Source organism: Pogona vitticeps, chromosome 4 (assembly GCF_051106095.1).
Source record: "Pogona vitticeps strain Pit_001003342236 chromosome 4, PviZW2.1, whole genome shotgun sequence".
NCBI lineage: Eukaryota > Metazoa > Chordata > Lepidosauria > Squamata > Agamidae > Pogona > Pogona vitticeps.
In genome coordinates, this window is record NC_135786.1 from 129660545 (window position 1) to 129675956 (window position 15412).

General features: G+C 41.7%; 1 protein-coding gene across 1 annotated transcript in view; it reads left to right on the forward strand.

Moving 5' to 3' along the window:
• Nucleotides 1-15412, forward strand: part of DIAPH1 (diaphanous related formin 1) — a 133818-nt gene that overhangs the window by 112262 nt on the left and 6144 nt on the right. The window contains exon 27 of the mRNA XM_072998373.2: nucleotides 5484-5570. Within this exon, the coding sequence (XP_072854474.2) occupies nucleotides 5484-5570 (87 nt within the window). The remainder of the gene's footprint in view (nucleotides 1-5483; nucleotides 5571-15412) is intronic.

Genomic DNA, 15412 nt, shown 5'->3' on the forward strand with positions numbered 1-15412 from the left:
TCTCTGCATAGTCTCCAGGCACTTCCATCTCAGTCCATTCCCCAGTCCACAGATCTTCTTGCACTGTTTCTTACCGAATTGCGTTCATCTTTCTCTTCTGTTAACCAACAGGCCTCCTCCTCTCCTAATCCCAATTGCCCCTCCTCTCCTCCTTTTATATCTCCCTCTCTTTCCGCCAAAATGTCACCCTCTGTTGGTTCCTTCTTTCCCTATTTCTCTGCCCCTTCTCACTTAAGCATAGTTCTTCTAAGATCTTTTCTGGGTAGTCATCTTTCCCACCGTATCTTCACATAAGGAGGTGGACAGCACACTCTGAGGAGTGCCCCTTAGGATACTCCCAGCCTCACAGGGTGGATGAAGGCAACAGCCTTTCCTGCACTGTTGGCTCCACAACAGTTGTTATTCAGAGGGACAGTTGCTCTGAATGTTGTTATAGATACATGCAAGAGAAGAGGAGGAGAACTGATGTGCCTGGAGAGTCACATTTTTAACAGTTGCAGCACCTCTTCCTCTGTGTCTGGGAGCAAGAACTGTGATCAACCCCTGCTTTCTTGTGCATGTTCAAATTAAGTTTATGTGCAGTTTTCTACATAATAGTGTTTTCTGTGCAACAGTTCCGGTATAAAGGCTTTTAATAATCAATTTATAATGATTAAGGAATTTATTTTGGTATTTCAGATGGACTCTTAGTATTTTCTCCAGTTTCTTTCTCGACTTTGAAATGGTGTAGTCTTTTTGGGGCTATCTTCTGTCTTCTTCCTTTCCTTTTCTAGTTTTCCATGACATTTAAATCCTTTATAATTCCTTCCAATACTTAATCTCATTTGTCTGCTTTCAAAGAGAGGTGAAAACTTTGTTCAACTGATAAATAAAATTTTATTTTACTAAGTGCTGAGCTTCTAGATCACTGACAGTACTTTTTAAACTTTTTCGGTGGAAACAGCTTTAGGAAACAACGGTACTTTTCAACCTTTCTCTCTACCTAGGATTATTTGAAGACTATAGGTCACTATTAACATCAAGCAACCTTAGGGAATCTTTTAACGTTCACAAATTCATTATAGTATAATCTTTTGTGGAGTGGAATCTACATCAAATAGGTAATCTGTTACACAGACAGCACTTTTTTCTGACTCCACTCTTCATATCCTTTTTTCTCCACACCCTTCTGTGTCCATATAACTGGCAACCAAATTAAGATGTCATGTTTCTGATGAAGTCAACTCTTAATCTGCAAAAATGTATACCATAATAAAGATGTAACTCTTCAATAACTGCAGAAGACTGTGATAGCTACTAATTCAGTATTGAACCCAACTTCTCTGGACTTGGAAGGCCCCTTGAGACATTTGCGAAGTTTCTTCTGATAATTATTTTATCTCTGTAAATGAGTAGCTGTTCCTTAGCTGCTGAATGCTCATTTACCTATTTCTCCCACCCATTTCTGTGAAACTGACAGATATAATATTTTTTTAGCTCTTAAGTTCAAATTCTATCAAGCCCTCCATTGTTCTGCCATGGGTATCTGGAGGTGTGAATGAAGGCCATATTATCTATTATTCCATTAGCCCATTTCAAACTGTGCTAGTTCACATGCCTAATGACCATCTGTAACTTTTAGTGTTAGTGCAAAGTTTTTGAGGAGCTGGTTCTGACAGTCCACTCAAGTGGCCTCTTGTAAGATTGTTTTATTATGCTGTCCTATTTTATGAGACTTTCTTACATGCAGGCGCAATCTTCTCTCCAGGACCAAACACATTCCTTTGTCAGAACATATGGACTCAATTACTATCCCTGTCTGCCTGTTTCCTGCCTTCTGCAATTTCCTGCCTGTTATCCTTGCCTTTGAGCAAGTTGAAGTTGTACTGAGTGACATGGCTTATGGTTCCCCTTGCATTCCTTCCCCCTTCCCCCAACTATCCTGTCTCAAGTTACTGTGGTGAAACAAAACTGTGTGTAATATATCTGCAGAGAAACAGCACTGGCCTTGTTAAGGAAAGATGTAAGTCAGTTTGAAAGGTCCATAACAGAGAACTATTGCTGTTCTGGCTGAATTACTTCTCAAGTTTGTTTGTTTGTTTGCTTAATGCCAACTTCTAATTTTTGTAGAATAGGAACCACTTCTCTGTTCTTCCACCCCACCATGTTTCATTAAGCTTTAGAAATGAAGCGTCAGAGCTTTTGTCAAATCAAAGGAGCGAAGAGGTGTACTAGCCATACCCTGCTTTTTGTCATGATGGCTTGATGGAACTTCTGGGTACCTGTCCTTGATGGATAGATGAGGGAAGGGACTGTTGCCTTCTTGCTCGTTTTGTGGGGTTCCTGGAAGCACCTGGCTGGCTTCAGTGGAAGGGCTCTCTCATTGCTTAGCATTGCACCCCAAAGATCCCAGGTTCAATTCCTGGCATCCCCAGATGGGGAGATGGAAGATCCCCCCCATCTGCAATTCTAGATAGTCTGTGTAGGTAAGTCTTGAGCTTGATGGACCAAGAGTCTGAGTTGTATGAGGCAGCATTCTGTTTTTCTGTTAGGATCAGAATACTGCAGTGGATGATGGATCATTGGTCTAACCTAGCAGAGCTCCCTGGAGGGTTTTCCATTCAGTGTCTGTTGCACTTATATTACTCTCCATTGCTACACAGGGTGGGTGGGTTGGCAAGCAGCATTTCCTTTTTAAGAGGGCATTTTTATAAGCACATCTCTGAGCCTCTGACTGCTTGTGGCTCCTGCTTGCACAGGCTGCTGCTTTTGTGCAGTCCTTGGAGAAGCTCAAGCATGTGGTACTGTAGCAAATCGAGATGAAGGGGCAGAAAGGAAAATAAAAGACGTGGAAGTTTTGCCTGTGGTTGCTGGTTTTCTCCTGCATCTTTTGGCATGCAGATGGGTAGCCTAGTCTGTTGCTTTGGGGAGCAGAGCCAGCTCATCGTTAGTGTCCTTTCTACCATCAATCACATGGCCATGTTAGGTTGCCAGATGGCTCCTGATTCCTTTGTTGCAAGAATGCCTTTCAAGGAGAGACTTAAGCCTCCCCCGCCCTTAATAGTATTCTTCTAAAGACAATGTCTGCCTGAAAGGAAGCCGGTCTCTTTTCAAAGGCACCTGATGGCCTGTCATTGCCGGCATGGATGCATGCCACATGTGCAAGAGGTTTCACCAGAGGGAAGGCTGTGTGTATACAGTGCCTGGCCAGGAAGATATTTGCCAGTAAAGATTATCTGGATGTACTCCTTTGCCTTGTGCTTAGATCAGATCTGTAAGCTTGAGCAGCTGAGTAGAAGCCAGTTTAATTGTGATTTCATCAGGACAGTATCAGGACAGTGCCACAGGATGAGCTGTGTGTCTGAATGTTCTTGAGCCACACAGAACCTTTTTTTTTTTTTTAAAAAAAAAAACCCTATTCTGTAGAGATTTTTTGGTGAAAGCTTTGAAAATCAGTGTTTCAAGGGCTTCAAGCACTCCACCACCACACCACACCCTATCTTTAGCTGATGGATGTCTAGGCCTCTTTGTCTGCAGTTGAGAATAGTGGCTCCTCTTCAGGATCCATTTCTTTGGGCATTTTTTCCAGAATGCAAGAGGTAGAAAGTACTACTGTGTTTTCCCGAAAATAAGACAGGGTCTTATATTAATTTTGTGCTCCAAAAAACGCATTAGGGCTTATTTTCAGGGGATGTTTTATTTTTTTTCATGTACAACAATCTACATTTATTCAAATACAGTCACTTCTTCTTCTCTGGTTGCTGCACAATGGTGGAGGGCAGGGTTTCACTTAACTAGGGTTTATATTATGAGCATCCTGAAAAATCATACTAGGACTTATTTTCAGGTTAGGTCTTATTTTCGGGAAAACAGGGTAGTTTAAAGGTTGACGGCCACAAATATAGGTTAGATGTAGCAAGTTTATGTGACCAGCAGGTGGCACTATGAACAATGGATTCAGGCTACATGAAAGCACCCAACAGATGTTCTAATGTGATTTTATGGGTTTATGTTTCATCGGAACTGTTGCCATGGAAACTAAAATGTGGAGAGCTGCTCATGAACTTGTTGTTAACACTTTCAGTACCAGGCTTATCATGAGTGGGGGACAGAGGGAATATGGAAAGTGTTATAAACCTTTATAATCATGCAGATAGATACCTTTTATTTAACATGGATACTGGAGACATTAAACATTTGGAGGCTAGATGGGGAAAAAAAGAGGCAGAGAGGAAACTGGAGTATTTGACTTCATAATATTAGATTCACAAGGCCTTAAAAACAAGGAAACAGCAATTGTCGTGCCATATTTCCACTCCAAGGTCTTAGTGCCTTCCTTTCTGCTATATGAAGGGATGCCAAAAAACGCTCCTCCCTCGTCTATGTTTAAATTACAGCTTTGATGGTTCTCTCCCAAGAATGTGGGCAGGTTTTCACTGGACAGGAAAGGGCAGTGGCGGTGCCCCCAATTTCTGCCGCAGGAACAAGGCCAGGGGCTCAATTGGCACATGCTCTTTGGACAAGGAGCATGCCTGTTGCTAGGGCGAGGAGATCAGATGAGGCAGGCTGGCTAATCTCCTTAGAGGCTAGAGTACTGCTAGAGAGTGAAAAGCAGATTAATGGAAAAGGGATGGCAGTAATGCCCTTGGGGTGCTAATCACATCAAAGCAGTGGAATAAGGCAGCAGCTGGGCCCATTAAAAAGGGCTGGGAGCCTGCCAGGAAGCAGCTTGCACCATGTGGGTGGGGAGGAGGAGTGTCTGTGTTAAAAGGAGATTCCTCCCAGACCTGTGCATTGCAAGGGGATTCCTCAGCATTAGGACGGAATGGCCGAAATCCTCCTTATTCCGTGCCCAGGAAGGGGGGGGGGGTTGTGGTGATGTTTTTCCTTCCTGGTACTTTGCTGCTTTAAGGTGGTTTCTCCTCCTTGCTCGCTTCCAGTGTTAGTTAAAGCAATGATATGATAGGTGGCTGAGACAAAAAAGGGATGGTTCTCACTGTTGCCAGTGCATAACTTTGTTTATAGCGAAATTACCAAATTTATTTGAAAAACAGGTATACCTATGGTTTGGTCTTGAAACAAATGTGTGGTAGAAGTCTTTCTGGACTGCATGCATGGGGCATACAGTACACACTCAAATGCCTTCCCATGTTATAAAAAGAACTCCCTGCAAATATCAGAGAGGAAGCATGTTAAAAAGGAGCATCTTGTGGGCCCTGTTCCTTGAGATCCTTTTTTTAAATTGAGAATGTTTCTCTTTTTTTAACAAGGGAAACTAGTTCAGTATAAAATCTTATTCTCAGCCCCCCCTTCACTTTGAGTTTGCACCATCTAAAAAGTGACATTTCCATGCAGTCTTTTGTGAGTGGCCTGATACTTAATTTTTATATGAGAGCAGGATAGGCAATGATGTTCCTGGAATCTGTGAGAAGGTGTGGGTGGGCAAAGAAGTGCTGAAAACAAAATATTTTGTTTTGAAAAACCACCTTTGCCTTGTTTTGCAGAGGGAGATGAAACTGGAGTTATGGATAGTCTGATGGAGGCCTTACAGTCAGGAGCAGCCTTCCGTAGAAAACGAGGACCACGCCAAGGTACGTTTTGCTCATATCTCTTCCAATTCTTTATTCCAGGAGCAAAAAGTGATGCACTTAATTAACAGGAGACTGGCTTTGGGACTTGGGCAAGAAATATCAAAACACTGATAGTGTTTGAAAGAAGGTTCCTACCTCACTCCCATCAAGTGTCCTGTTATACCATGGTGATAGATACTGATTTCAGTATCCCCCTACAGTAAAAGAGCCAGTATGGTATGGAAGATCATGCTAGCCTTTGATCACACACTTCAAATCCTTAGTGAGTAACTTTGGATCCATCACCTCTTTTGGGCCAAAGTATCTCAAAGACAGTAGTCCTGAAAATAATATGCAGAAGCCCCATGTATGCTACTTTGTACATTTTGGAAAAAGAACAGGATATACGTAATTTGTGTATATAGATCAAGAAATGGAATTATGTTTGGGCTATGCAGAAACAAAAATGAAAAAGGCTTAATTCTTAATGAGGTCACCAAATGGCATATTTAGCTCCCAGGACTCAATGTGTCCCTACATGCTCATGTTCCCCTATACAGTATTAATAAATTGATGTTATGCATTACAGTTAGTTAGAACCATGTGCCAACAATTTAGCAACCCTAATAGGGCTTTCAAGGTAAGTGAGATGTTTAAGGAGTGATTTTAGCAGTTCTGCACCCCCAGTGAACTTCAATGGCCAAGTAGGGATTCAAACCTTGGTCTCCAGAGTCCTAGTTCACCACTCTATCTACTACTTCATACTGAGTATTCATTACTGTAGGGAAATTAAAAATAAAGCATCATTAGGTGGAGTTACAGGAAAAACTAGAACCTGTTCATCCTACCTGTAAAAGCTGATGGCTTTCACAACTCTTGAATTCATAAGTTTAGCACTCTTCAGGAGTTCCTCATTTTATAGATTCCATGATGGTTTAAGATTTAAAATATACTTTATAGTAAGGACTGTTGGAGAGAAAATTATAAAGAGAAGCTTGCTGTGTTTCTGTGCCAAGACTGTTGATATGTTTTGAATTCCACACATATTGCCACACCACCCCCTTTATAGCTAGACGGTCTAGAAGCCACATGTGCATACTTGAGCATGCTAGATTATGCCAAACCTAAGGGGGGGATCTTACTTCAATGTGGAACCCTTCTAGCCACTTGCCCCCCCCCCCCGTAGGCAGGCCTCTTTCAGCATGTCAATATACAACTCTGTATATCTAAATAATTGTCAGTAATGTGCCATAATGAAAAAGGGAAACCAACCGTCCTGACATTGAAACTGTTACCCATTTTGTGATTCTTGTGGTGCAGAATGACCTAGGATTGCTGATTGTGGTGGAATGCCCATGTCCCACCATGTGGAGCTCTAGAGCTGGAGCCTATGAGAGGACAGGAGGGCGGAGTCAAGGAGAGAGTTAGAGACTGAGAGAGAAGGAGAGGAGGTTTTTGAAGGTTTATGAGAGAGATTGGAAAGTTGGTGTAGTTGGTTGATGAGTTAAAGAATAGTTAAAGGATAGAAGTATAATAAAATAGATAGACAGTCATCAGATCTTATTCCAGTGTTTGATGTGAAGTAATACAAATAAACGTGTTTTAATATCCAGGTTTAATGAGTGCAACATACCGTATTTTTTGCTCCATAAGACGCACCTTTCCATAAGACGTACCAATTTTTTAGGAGAAGAAAACAGGAAAATATAATCTTTTTTTCGCTCCATAAGATGCACAGACTTTCCACCCCCGTTTTGTGGGAAAAAATTGTCTTATGGTGCGAAAAATACGGTAATAAAACATCTATGAACCAACAACCAAATAATAAATAAACAGTCATATTTGACAACACGTGTTTTTGTAACATAATTGGTAAAGTGTGGATAAAGATCCACTGGTGGCAGTTGGTGAAAGGAGAAATAAGCAAGTCATGTCCAAAGGTGGACCTAGGTTTGAGGGAAACAAACTAGGGACACGGGGGGTGCACGACACTGATTATTTACAAAGGAGAGTTAAAATGACTTCCGTTATTGTGGGTTTTCTGCGCTGTTTGGCCGTGTTCTTAAGGTTTTTCTTCCTAGCGCTTCGCCAGTCTCTGTGACCAGCATCTTCAGAGGACAAGAGTCAGAACTCTGTGTTCTGTTGCAGTTTGTTGGATAGTTGAGTATTTATAACTCTGGGGACAGCTTTTGTCCTTTTCAGTTGATTGGGTGATTAAGGTGATCAGCGTGTTTTTTGTTGTGAGTGTATTGTTGTGATAAGGGGGAGAGATGATCTGTCACTGTGATTGATGGGTGTCATTAGCTGGTCTTTTGTGTGCAGTGATCACTGGTCCTTGTGGCTGGGTAGAGTTTGTTGACCTTTTGCAGACTGTATTTTTTAATGCTGGGAGCCAGGCTTTGTTGAGTTTTACACTTTGTTCTTTTTTGTTGAAGCTCTGCTGGTGTTGTGGATTTCAGTGGCTTCCCTGTGCAGTCTAACATAATGATTGCTGGTGTTGTCCAGTACAGTGGTGCCTCGCTTAACGGGCGCCCTGTTTAATGACGAATCCGCATAGCGATGGATTTTTTGTGATCGTTTTTGCGATTGTATTGCAATGTTTCTAATGGGAAAAATCGCTTTGCAATGATCTGTAAGCTGTTTCGCTTACCGATTTTTGCATAACGATGATTTCCCAACAGCTGATCGGAGGTTCCAAAATGGCCACCGGGTAAAAAAAAACGGCTGCCTGCTGTGTTTTCGTCCGGATTCCTCGCTTACCGGGCTGCGAAAATGGCAGCCGTATGGAGGATTTTCTCATAAAGGTGAGTTTTTTGCCCATAGGAACGCATTAAACGGGTTTTAATGCATTCCTATGGGCTTTTTTATTTTGCATAGCGATTAATCTGTATAGCGACGATTTTGGCTGCACAGATTATCGTCGCTATGCGGGGCACCACTGTACTTCAGTATTTTGAAATAGGATTTCATGTCCAGCTTGTTTTAGGGCATGTTCAGCTACTGCTGATTTTCCTGCTTGTTTTAGTCTACAGTGTCTCATGTTTTTTGATTCTGGTGTGAATGCTGCGTTTTGTGGTTCCAATATATACCTGGCCACAACTGCAAGGTATCCAGTATACTCCTGCAGTGGTGAGGGGGTCACTTCTTATTTTTTGCTGACCGTAACATTTGTTGTATTTTTGTGATGGGCCCTGAACACAGGGAAGCTATTGAGCAACAGAGCACAGAGTTCTGACTCCTATCCTCTGAAGATGCTGGCCACAGAGACTGGCAAATCGTTAGGAAGAAAAACCTTAAGAACATGGCCGAACAGCCCAGAAAACCCACAACAACCATCGGATCCCAGTCATGAAAGCCTTCGAGAATACATTAAAATGACTTTACCACATCTTACACTGTGATCTCTTTCATCGCCATGAGATGCCTCTAGGAGAGGTCATGTTCAGACCTCCTGATTTTCACAAGAATTATACAAGAAAAGCAAAATTGGCCAATTCAGACAGAGCTACTGGTATAAGATTGTATTCATTGTCCTAATAATGTGAGTACTAATAAGACTTTTCCTACCATTTTCTGTAAACTGAATTTTATATCAGTGACATAAAATTGTGGGTTTTGTGCGTCTTTAGGTTTTGGAGATCATTTATTTCTGGAGTAAAAATGAAGCATGCCTACTCAGTTTGTATAATAAATTATGCACTTTTATTTACATGATATATAATTTGTAATTCATAAGGGATACAAAATTAAATTTCATATGAATAGAACAATGAAATTTTATATTTGAGCATATGAAGTGCTTTTGAGTAAATGTAGAGTGCCGTTAAAATGTTAAGCATCCTGGGTACGTATATATCTATGTTAGTTTAGATGCAAAGTATATCACTTCAAGGATAGAAGTGCTGTTTGAATAGTAATCTCCTAAGAAGGATGTATTTCAAAGCACTTTATGAGAAGGCTAATAAATAGAACTAATTCAGTGCTGGACATTGTTACATTTTGCTTGAATTGAGCTAGGCTCAGCCTTAGAGTTGTTAAGTAACTTGCAGAAACTCTGTTGAAGCAAAAATGATCAGGTAATTGAAATTTTTGGCTGTGCATGAGCCAATCATTTTGTTGTGTTGTGACAACCTGCTTCATAATCCAATTAAACTGAAGTACTTGGATTTAAGCTGTTTTGGTCTTCATTGGGGGTCAGGGATCAAGATGAGTTTAAGTCCAAACTCCTTGACTTAACTGGGGCATAGAGCAGTCTTGACAGGGGCAAAAAGTCCTGCTAATGCTTAGCCTGATGTGTGAACAGTTAAAAAAGAAAGGTAGGGTAGACATGGAGGCAGCATTTAAATGAGACAGCAGTTTTAATAGGTAGGACAGTGTGTATGATTTTTTTTAAATGTCCATGCTGAGAACATTATTGCATTTGGCTCAAAATATAAATGCACTAAAATCCTAACTTTCATTTACAAAGAGTACGTTTCTGGCTTCTGAGGTATAATAGAAGTAGGAAATGGTCCTAACTTAAAGACTTGCAATATGCAAACAAGGAGTGAGTAGGAAGCAACTTCAGGAGGAGTTCAGCAGCTTATTTTATACAGCCTGTAGCTTTACTTTTGTTTCCCTTCTGCCCTCTACATTATGTATCAGAATCTGTTAGCAAAGCCAAATTCAGTTTAAGCTCAAATGTGACAGTCAGGATACATTATAATTGTATGACAACTAGGTGAAAATTAAGGATGTTTGTCGAGTTCATAGTACATGTAACAACCAGAAATGATTCAACGCCACATTTTTGTTACTAAAGGGTAGTGGATATGCAGTGTTGCAGTAGAAAATAATTGGTTTTCTAGGATTTCAAGCCTCTTTGTACTAGGAGAAGAATATAGGAACAGAATTCTGACTGGTAAATACTGTGGTCTGTTTTTGCATTGGAGATGCCACTGAACCCTCTTTGTCTGGAATACTAAGAACTTAGTGTGTTAGGACTTTGAAGTACCCATTGAAGAAGTAGCAGCTGCACTGAGCCTGCCACAGGGGCCTTTTTTCATAGAGAGTTTTTGGATAAGGATTGAACTGACACTACCCTGGCCATTTGGGGTAGCTTTGAAGGAAGAGAAAAGGCAGGCATAGTAAAATCTCTTTACCAACAGGAAATTTTTCACTTGAGCTGAGTAAGTACAGAAGGCATACAACATACCAGCTGAAGTTATACATGACACCAAATTATGGGAAAGGAGGCTTAACATAGGTGTCATGGTTGTCTTATATGATACACTGCCTCATGAATTAAGAGAGAAGCAAAAGGACTCAGTTTCCTTGTGTCTCTTTTCCATTGCTTTGATGTGACTAGAAAGAAAGAAGCTAAACAAGTTTTTCATGTGGCAGTGAGCCCCTGCTTTTCACTAGCACTTGCCAGTCTTACCTTGGAGAAAGAAGCTGAGACACATACCGTGTTTTCCCCAAAATAGGACAGGGTCTTATATTACCATATTTTTCGCTCCATAAGACACACCTTTCCATAAGACGCACCAATTTTTTAGGAGAAGAAAACGGGAAAATATAATCTGTTTTCTTCGCTCCGTAAGATGCACAGACTTTCCACCCCCGTTTTGTGGGGGGAAAGTGCGTCTTATGGTGTGAAAAATACGGTAATTTTTGCTCCAAAAATGCATTAGGGCTTATTTTCAGGGGATGATTTATTTTGTTCATATGCAACAATATACATTTATTCAAATACAGTCACTTCTTCTTCTTCTGGTTGCTACACAATGGTGGAGGGCAGGGTTTCACTTAACTGCGGTTTATTTTTGGGGTAGGGCTTATGAGTATCTTGAAAAATCATAGTAGGGCTTATTTTCAGGTTAGGTCTTATTTTCGGGGAAACAGGGTAGGATGGGTTGGTTTCTTAGTTCTGAGTTTTATGCTGAGGGCTGGGTTAGAAGGCCCTTGGGAATGTAGTATGAGTGTACACACAGGGTTTGTTGTGGCTGTGCAGGAAACATTAGCCCTTGCAGTCTGAGAAACAGAAGTGTATGCCTCACCATTCTGATGGCATATTTCATATATGCAGGTTGGGGAACCAAACATGGTGTGGCAGCTGATGAGCACTGGCATAATCAGGGGCAAGGAGGGCTAGCACTGCTGTTAGGCTCAGAGCAATGAAAAAACAACTGAAATATTTTCCACATCAATGTACTCCATTGAGACATATGTGGGTTGCTTGTATTCATCACCCTTACTTACTTATTTCATGTGTACCCCACGTATTCACTAAAGATAGCCCTTCAAGGTGGCTTACAAATGTAAAAGAATAAAAAACAGATAAAACCACACTTAGCTAAACACCATAAAATCAGATAATCAGCCCACATTCACCAGCAGAATTGACAACTGCCTATAGAAAGAAGTGGAGAGATCTAGATTTTAGCATAGCTGTGACAGGACAGATGTGCATCCAACAAGAATTGAGAGATGAAAGTAATGATATTAGGTTTCACTCTTTCTAACTTAAATCTTTATTTCACAAGGGAGAAATGTGAATGAAAAAATTAAAAATTGCTTGGTCAGTAATAATGTAGCTTATTATATTGCCAATGAGTTTGCATGGCTGTGGCTTAGACAGAGAAACATTTGCAAATCTAGCCTCCTGTGAATATTTCAGTTTTGATATGGACTGAGGCTAGTCTTAGTTTCAAGTCAAACGTCCGTCATGGAAAGCATTCCTCAGATTGCTCTGCAAATGAATCTGAAGTCAGACTTTTCAGATCTCAGTTGATCCTAATCCAATTGTCAGTTGCATGCAGAACACTTGTGCTCAAATTGCTTGCATAAATATGCAGATTTCTCCCCAAAGTCACAATTTTCAAACAGAATTAGACTTAGGAAGAACATGAATGTTCATCTTTGCTGCTGTATCCTGCTTTCAGCGAACACACTGGCGTCCAGTTACAACCATATTAAAATCTAAGAATTCTCTATTGTTTTCTATGGGTGGATCACACTTGACTTTTGGAGAACGGAAATGAAATGAGAGGTCCTAAAGGCAGCAGCTTGTAGGAGTGTAAATATTGAGTCTGGACCTAATACCTGGACCTGTGTAAGTAAATGAATCAGGCACCTGATTTCTGGAAGGCTTAAGGAAAAACTAAAACTAGATGTCAGGCACCTGAAGAGTCATTGACATACTGTACATACATGCATGCATATCATCATCATTTTAGGACTGCAGAGCTAGAAGGGACCCTATAGATCACCTAGTCCAGCCCTTGTCAGAAAAGCACAGTGGGGAATTGAACTCCCAACCTCTGGCACTACAGCCAGATGTCTAGAGCACTGAGTTATATACCAGTGGTATACTGTAGTGCCCTATATTTGTATTTGTCTATGTGTATTTACAAAGAGAGTAAATAAAAAGAAGCTTGAAGGACCCTAAGTCAAGCTTTCCACCCACAAAGCCACTCCAAGGCTTTGTTGAAGCGGGAGGCTCATGTTGTACATTTGTACAAGGCATAGAGAAATCACACTCTTCTCTTGGGGAGAGACAGGGTTGTTTTTGGTGATCATAAATTTTGTCTGACACCAAGTCCAGTGAAAATTTGTACAACTGGGTCCTGAACTAGCAGTGTCTTCCCATCCCTGTATGTTTCCAGTAAGGAGATAGTTATTCCAAAGTCTGCTGATGCTAAGTTGGGCACCATTGCTCCAGGCATTTGAGACACTTCCTCCTTATAAAGGTCTTTGGGAGCTTTTTGTATCACTCTATCCCTGCAGTAGAGTAACTGCGTATAAATCTAATAAGCTCTGATCTTTGACTTCTCTTTGACCGATGAACAGCTGTCTCTATTCAGTGGTGCTAGCAGCTTATTGCCAGGATGTAAAGGAATGAAAAAGCAGCCGGGCCTCTGTGGGCACAACTGAATAGCTTAAGCAGCCATTGTTGGGGAAGTCAGCAGGGAGATTGTTCCCGCTAGTTCATTAAGAAAGGCATGCAGGCCACTGCCGTCTGCAGGATGGGGAGTGGACAATGGCCTTGTGTTTGTCCCCTTGCAGCTTGTCTCCACAATTGTCGTGCAGTCATGGTTTCAGCTTGATGACTCAGATGGCCTTCTGATTTTGATTACTCATCTCGTCATCTCTTCCGAGCCTTGACATCATGCAAACCATCTGCTTCTATAGTAATAGAGTTCAGATAATAAGGGAGTGAACCAACAACAGCATTTTGCCCAGCCTGACAGCCTGAGCCATGTCTCAGCAGAAGGGGGCAGTGATGTGCTTAAGCCAACTTGGAGTTTGGCTCTTCCCATCACCAAACAAGCTGAAAGCTCAAGTACATGAGCTGCTAGCTTTCTAACCTTAAAGATAAACTTCTTGTTGTTGGCGGTTGCTGCAGCAGGAAGGGTCATCTTCTTATGCTGCCTTCTGTCACTTGGTTTGCTTAATTCCCGTTTCCTACCCACCCACCCAGTTTCCTGCCAGGCTAAGATCAACCTCAGCATCTGTAGCTGTTTGTTTATCAGTAGCACTCACTGTACGTGCATGAAAACTGTTGTGTCAGGGAGAATTGCATTAATTCACATTCAGCACTGTGCCCTGTATGTAGTCTGAAGTGGTACATTCTAGGGACAAGTTTATCACTTTGGCGAAAATGAAGGCTTTGTTAGAACTGCTCCCATTTTTAGATGTGTATGAGTCAATTATTTTGGTTCCAGGTAATGGCTGTGGGATCGGGGGGGGGGGGGGGGAATGGCTTAGTCACCTGCTTTCTGCGTATCCTTTGGTGATTGCAGTCCACGATGGACACATACTGAACTGTAGGACATCTGATCCCTCTTTCATAGAAAAATTAGGGACAGTAAAATGCAAAACCTCATTTTAAATACATATGGAGTCCCCTGTGCTCTGGGATGATGCAGAAGGATTTTCTGATGGCTCAGAACCTTTTGTTTAGGGGCGGGGTGGGGCAGCTGCTGCTGAGCATCCTTGGCAAGTAATCTCACAGGCTCTTTTTATTTCCTCACAGCGCGTTCTCTCCTGTCCCTTTGCGAGGTGGTGGAGGACACACCTCAGCGGGTAACCCTTGGGCATGTTCATGTTCTTTCCTCCCCTGTCCCTCCATTTGTGTGTGACCTTCTCGTGTGTTGCAGGCAGGGAAGTGGGAAAGAGGAGACTGACGTTCAGGCAGCCTTTGGTTCTGGGTTCTGCCCTCTCCCCAGAACTGATTATAAAAGGCCTTCCCACATGTGATGCTTCTCACTTTTTCCTCTGAACTGCAACCCATCCACATGTCCTGCTTCAGAGGTGGGTGTGTCTTTTGGGTGTCTAGCAGTTCCTTTCTGGTTTCCTTCACTACGCTGAGACTCTCCCTCCCTCCTCACCTTTTTTGGCCGTCTTTCTCCTCATTAACCTCCTTCCTTGCTGGCATGTGCAGTATTCCTGTCTCCACTACTGCAGTGATCCATCATCCACGCAATGCAGCCGGCTGACACTTTTTACACACACTTTTTTTTATTGCTTCAGATATTTACAACCCTGTACCTCTCCATCTTGAGCTCCATTTCAGGAAGCATTTCTCAAAGACTGACCTTCAAGGAGAGGAATGGGACTATGATCATCCTTGCATGTTCGAAAGTCTGCAGATACGTAAGCTGAAAGTCAGAGAGCTGAGGGGTGACGGTATAGCTATGACCAATTTAGCAACAGTTACAGAGAAGAGAGTACAGATTACCCCATAGATTACATTTGGTGGTTTGGAGTCAACTTCAACCTCACCCATCTGCAAAGTTATTTAGAGTATTAAAAGGGGCAGGCTCAGATTATTAAGCAACCAAGCTAACAAAGCTACACTTTATATGGGGTTCTTTCTCCAC